Genomic DNA, 6,905 nt, shown 5'->3' on the forward strand with positions numbered 1-6,905 from the left:
GAGAAAGGCAACAGTCATCTCTGTGAAGAAAGGTTGGCCATCTACAGACCCTGGAAACTACAGACCCATAAGTCTCACTAGTCTTATATATAAAGCCATGGAAAGAATTATCATGGAAATGATCAACAGTGATATAGTAAACCTCCAGACACTGGACCCAACCCAGTTTGGTTTTGTCAAGAGCAGATCATGCCTACTCAATCTGGTCGACTTCTTTGAGAAGGTCAACAAATCAATGGATGAGCGCAAAATCGTTCACACTGCCTACCTCGACCTGGCTAAGGCATTTGACCAATATCCCACTTGGACGTTGTTGACAAATACAAGAGTTGAGGGACAAACCTGTATGTCACCTGGTGGACAGCCTACTGGCTCACAGACAGGACCCAGGAAGTTAGAAATGGGGAGTTCACCTCTACAAAGAGGCCGGTCACAAGTGGAGTCCCTCAAGGATCAGTCCTTGGACCGCTCCTTTTTGGTATTTACTTCTCAGAAGTCAAGGCCAATGCCAGTGGTCTCTGGCTGACTAAATTTACAGATGATTGCAAATTAGGAGCTGTCATCGAATCTCACACTGACACAGATGATCTCCAGGAGGGGCTGACACAGACAAAAAACTGGTGTCAGAGCCATGGACTAAAACTAAATGCAAAGAAACGCATAATAGTATCCTTTGGGAAGTCATCCTTCCCTGGTTACTAGCATATTGACAACACATCTCTTAGAGTTGACCCAATAGTCAGGGACTTAGGGACACACAAGACAGTAATCTAACCTTTAACCATCATGTGTCTACAGTGGTGAGGAAATAATTTTTTCTTGCACAACTTATGAACAAAGGTATGGCATCTAAGTCCAAGGAAGTCATTGTTCCACTGTATTCGCCATTCATCAGACCTATCATTGAGTACAATGTCGCCTTTGGTATGTAACTAACCAGGCATATTCAACAACAGAGGTTCCTCACTAAAAGAATACAGGGCATAAGTAAAATGTCCTATGCAGACCACCTCAAGTTGATTGCAAAAGAGTTCTTAGTAACAGGATGCTGAAAACTTTCTTTGGTAAAAATATATGTGCAGTGGACACATTAACTGCACGGAATTGTCCATTTTTTAGTATTGCACCACTTTCACTTATTTATCATAGGCACATGATTATAACACAGCTGATATTCAATGTTAAAGCTCATCTGAATCCATTCAAAACTCAGTATCTCAGAGGCAGTTAGTAAGAATATCCATCTAGTTACATTGCATATTGGGCATGCATTATGAGAATAAGTTATTGGTATTTGTAAAACATGACCTCCAAACTTCTTTGTATAATTTAGCAAAAAATTATTTTGTACTCTTTGTATGGTGTAATAAAACAAGATGACTAACTTCCTCAGCTTTATCATATTTATAGATATGCTTAACAAATTCAAGTTTCATATGTTGTAACTGCCGCAGATCATTGTCAGCATTTAAAACTCTGTACATCTGACTACAATCAACATTTTTAAAAACCAAGGATACATACTAAGGCATTTCAGGCAGGTGATACTCTTAACAGATTTCTTAAAAATACTTATCCCTAACTTATCATCTTGTGCTTTAAAGAAGGACACCTAGCGACTTTATCTTATGGTCTGAACATTGCATTTTTAAACTTCAGCTGCATCAAATTCATTTCAGATAAATCTCTCCAGAAATTATGTATTTTTCTTCTATCTATCTATCTATCTATCTATCTATCTATCTATCTATCTATCTATCTATCTATCTATCTATCCATATATCTATATCATCAACAAAGGAGGCATAAAAGTCAGGGGACAACTTAAACTCTTCAGTAGCAAATAAAACAGTGAAACAGTCAATAAACATACATTAAATCAGTCTAATAATCTCGTTGGTTCTACTGATATATCCTTTGGAGTGTTAAGAGAGTTTTATCTCTCTCTTCCCCCAGTTTTAGACCCTGAAATCATTGTAAGCAGTAATAACAATATTGAAAAAGCAAATGATATGTCTTAACTCTGTCACTACTGCTGGAAGTGTGAGGAAAAAAATCAAAGGAACATTAGGAAGAATATAGGCACTAAATGTTTCTATGGATAATTATATTTTTCCCTTGATTTGACTGAGTAGTTAACTGATAAGGCACCTGATTCTGGAACCCATAATGCAAATGTGGATTTTAATGAAGAAATTATATTCCTAAATGACTCAGTGCTGAGCAGTGTTGGGAAACAACTATAAACATTGATCATATCAAAATGTCAGGTCTTTCTGACTTAAAAGTAATTGTTTTGCCTGAATTACTAAAGAAGTTGTTTAAGGGAAGGGTGTCTGATATCGGTCTTTTTATACACTGTGGGACAAATTACTTGAAATATATTCCTCTTAATCACATAAAGCAAAGCATGTCTATAAACTGATGAGATATTAGAAATCAATAAAATCAAGGTAGTGTTAGGCAAAATTATTCCTAGTTCCAAATGGAATGATTACCTGTACAGTAAGGCATTTTATTTAATAGCTGGTTGAGGATGCATACTAAAACAGTCCACACATTTGATATGCCTTTAGTAATATATTTGGAAGAGTTTATTTGTGATTATTGTGTGTTTTCAAGTGACAATTTGTACATGAGTCATTATGGTTCAAGTTTGGTCTATAGTAAGTCAGCTTTACAGCTTAAGAATTTTATATAGCATCAAGCTCATCCCACTCAAGATTATCAGGAACCAAATGAGTTAATAATATTTTGAACTTATATTACTGAAATGCAAGGATCATAGGGAATAAAATATCTTGATTTACTATTTGTTGCACAGTATAAGAATTTTGACATCTTTGTTATTACTGAAGTATTGGGATTCATCTAAACTATGTTTTCCTGGTAATATGAAGATTGTGTGTCTTAGGTCACGAAGAAATGGGAGTGGAGTAGTAATCTTGTCAAAAATAGCATATCATATAAACTTATTCCTCTTGAAACCATAATAATTGATTTATATACACACTCTGCTTAAATCCTTTGAGGTTAATTTATTCTTACAGGAAAACATCTAATCATTCCAAAATTCATAAGGATTTTTTTTTTAATTTTTAAAGTCATATAATAGGACAACCATATTTTAGATCTTGTAGCAACAAATTATATATAAGAGTTACCAGTGTTAAAGTGGGCCTACATTTGAGTAACTCTGACATTGTTCCATCTTATTGGGTATTTCTTTAGGACTCAATGACCCAGAATCATTAAAAAAATAATTTTCAAGATCTAGCTCTTCATAACATAAGAGAGAGTATAAATAAAGTAAACTGGTTTGAAGAGTCACGGATGAATGTTGACAGTGGATACTCTGAAATCCATATTGGATGAGTCTATAGAGAAAGTTTCTTACATATAAAGAAAATAAGCTACTATATTGGTGAAATGCAGATTTTTAAACTATATAAAAGACAAAAGATTTTTTTCAGAAATTTAGGTTAAACCCAAAGCCCACTATTAAAAGAAAATGTATTATTATTATTATTATTATTATTATTAGGAATTTTAAGCATCAGGTAGCTCAAAAACATCTTAATTATTAGTCCAGTTTATCTAAATCAACTGTTATTTGGAAACCATTTTATAAGTATGTAAATTAATTTAACAACATCATGATTTTATGTCATCTATTTCTATTAATAGAAATACAGTCTCTGAATGTCAGAAGATAGCAGAAGAGTTTAATGATTTCTTTTTCATTCAGCATAAACTATATGTAACTCATGTACAGAGTTAGTGACAATGGTAAATGTTAACTGTTCAACTATAAATTTTGATTTAATTTCAAGAGCTTTGAGGAAAACAGATAATAAAACTTCAATGGGCCCAGAAATTTATTATTCCTTCAGTATGGAAAACAATCAATGATTTCACCTATTTTATAAGAGGGTGATAGGCTGGATCTTGCTAATTATAGACCTATAAACTTAACATTAATTTTATGTAAATATTATGAATGAACACTATTAAAATTACTTTTTTACTCGAACAATCACTTGGGTAACTTTGCAAAATACCAACATGGGTTTAGCTATGGAAGGTTCATTCTTATTAATATGTCAGCACCAACACCAGCATTACCATTAAATTATATAATTTCACACAAAAAAACAAGTTATAAAGATTTGGGAATCCTTATTTCCTTTGATTTTTCATTTTTATCTCTTGTTTTGGGAAACATGCCTTTTCTTTACTAGGACAAATGATTAAATCTTTATCCTTAAGAGAAGAAGGAAGTTTAGTACATCTGTATGTAATGTACATCCATCCCATATTGAAATATAATAATACATTTTGCTTATGTAATAAGAACCAGCTTACATTGCTTGAATCAGTTCAGAAAGGAAAGATTTGAGCCTTACAAGTTCATACTCACTTTACTTCACTGTAGACATACCAGGGTAAAGCTATTACTGTGTATAGATTATTTTTAGATCAAATGTTACAAGTTATTTACAATACTGCTTTCTTTAGCACAGTTAGGGCACATAGAGATTATTAAATTTTATTATTTTATTATTATAATGTGTTGGAGTATCCTTGAAAAATAACTTTTTAACTCAAGTGTTTCTTAGACAATGGAAGTAAATTCCCATCCATATTAGGTTATCTCCTAATACAATATGTTTTAAATCTAACTGTGATCATCAAATAAGAAACAGTGCTATGATACTGAGTTTAACAAGACATTATTCCTAGATGGCCCTTAGGCCTGAACACTGGAAAGAAACTTATGAGAAATGTATGAAAACTATTGCAATCCAAATCTGCCAACACAATTTTGCTTTATGTGATGGAACAGAATGTACAGATCACTCTTTTCTTGCCAGACAGATAAATTACCTAAAAAATGCTGTCATTAATTATACTGTTCTCTTGTTCCAAGTAATATCTCATTCTTTTCCCTCTAAAAAACTGAGATTGATTCATTAACCATCTGCACTTTGAAAGTGTTGGGCACATCATTAGGTTAAACATATTTTTATGGATCTTATGAGACCATATATGCTGGAAGTGACAGTGGGGGAAAGGGGGCAAAAAAGGAATAATGTTAAGCACCCCCCTTTTAGTAACTTTGGACAAATAATCTTTATTTACTGTAATCCCTGATTATTTTGGTATATAAATTACATAGCAAGAAAGGAATCTGTTTATGAACTCCTTTTTTCATACATTTGAGTATACAGTCTTTATTTACTGTAATCCACAATAATTCTGTTATACAAAATGTGTATTACTTCTTAACCTCATTATAGCTTGTAGGAATCATGCCATCGGAAAGTCAATGAAAATGAGTCAATTTACACCTTGCCAGTACATACCCTTTAGCCTGCACCTCATCTCTCAAGGAAAGCTTGGCCAGTAAAGCCTGAGATGAAGAAATGATTACCGATCCAATCACCCAGGTCCTATATGAAGAAAGATAGTGTATCACACTGATTAACTTGCACGGGGGATTAGTACTGCAGAATAATGTTTTTATTTTACTGGATGAGTTATATTAGAAAAAATGGACTTTCTGAATCTATTAAATGATCAAAATGTGGAGGGTGAATGATTTATAGCCAATTTTCAAAAAACTCAAAAAATGTCTTTTAAATTATACAAAACTAGTAATTCTCTACAGTCTTCTTACACAGTGAACCTAGACATGCCATGTGCTCTCTGCTTGCTAACTAGGTGTTTGTTCAGTAAATAGATACACATTCCACTGTGCACACTAATTCCTGTCTAGTGTATTACCAAAGATTCCTTAAGATTTTCTAATCACTTACTGATCACGATAGCCTGTATCTGATTATTATTTTTCAACTTGGTGACACACGATAACCGGTAATTCTCAACTGATGGTACCAATGAGCTTAACCAATGCCAAGTCACCATTTTAGCTGATGTATACAATGGTTTTATTAATGACTGCATACTAAGTATGTATAATTTTAAGTAAAGTAGAAAATTATTCAGGATCAATGAATTTTTATTAACTCCATTTGCTACTAAAGTTAACAGTTTACTTGTATCTTTTTCAGCTCACCCGAAAACATTGTTGGTTCCTGCGGTTTCAGTTCTGGCTGCTATAACAACACCAGCATTGGTATACTTGATATATATCATGCGGAGGAAATTGTGCAAGGAAAAATCATACAAACTGCAGTATGTGTAATACAACCAAACTTGCCTTCAGAATTGTGAGATGAAAAAGGCCTAACAATGGAATATAGACAGGGGGAAAAACTATATACTGCACACTGGGTGACTGAGATTGTCTTCTGTTATAACACATCACATAAACTGAGCCTTGGCATACATTGCGTCACAGTCGTAGCATGGGATACCTTTCATTCCAATGGCCTTCTCTGTGCTACGACAACCCCAAGGTGCTCTGAATACCAGTCCTGTTCTACTGCATACAGAATGATTTTGGATGTAGCAATTCAGTCAGTTTCAAGAAACTGCATTCTTCTGTTATTTAAAGCAAAAAATGTGTGTGTGAGACTATATGTTTGTGTTTGTGTAGTATATGTGTTAGCGCTGTTATGTGTGTGTGTCTGTGTGTGTGTGTGTGTGCACATGTAAAATCCTTGAATATATTTTTACACAAGGAAAAAAGTGTATAGAACAAAATATTTTATTAAATGTTTTTACTTATTTTTGAAATGCTATAGTTGTTGTTATCTCTTTTGTAATGTATGAATATGTTGCTCCTAATAGTCAATGAGATGAGTTTCAATACATCAGGCTCAAAAATTCATGACTCAAAATACAATTTAACAACAATCATTCCTAGAATTGCTGTATGTCAGCCTTGAAATCCTGCAGCTTTGTATTCTTTTATTAGTTTCTCTGCCAGAAAGCTCCTG

At 33.4% G+C, this 6,905-nt stretch overlaps 1 protein-coding gene across 1 annotated transcript in view; it reads left to right on the forward strand.

Moving 5' to 3' along the window:
• LOC122788337 (contactin-5-like) overlaps positions 1–6,571 on the forward strand; it is a 28,823-nt gene extending 22,252 nt beyond the window's left edge. The window contains exon 5 of the mRNA XM_044055413.1: positions 6,075–6,571. Within this exon, the coding sequence (XP_043911348.1) occupies positions 6,075–6,208 (134 nt within the window). The 3' untranslated portion in view covers positions 6,209–6,571. The remainder of the gene's footprint in view (positions 1–6,074) is intronic.
• The last annotated feature ends 334 nt before the right edge of the window (positions 6,572–6,905 follow it).

Source organism: Protopterus annectens, chromosome 13.part0, assembly GCF_019279795.1.
Source record: "Protopterus annectens isolate FY-2018-M chromosome 13.part0, PAN1.0, whole genome shotgun sequence".
Lineage (NCBI taxonomy): Eukaryota > Metazoa > Chordata > Ceratodontiformes > Protopteridae > Protopterus > Protopterus annectens.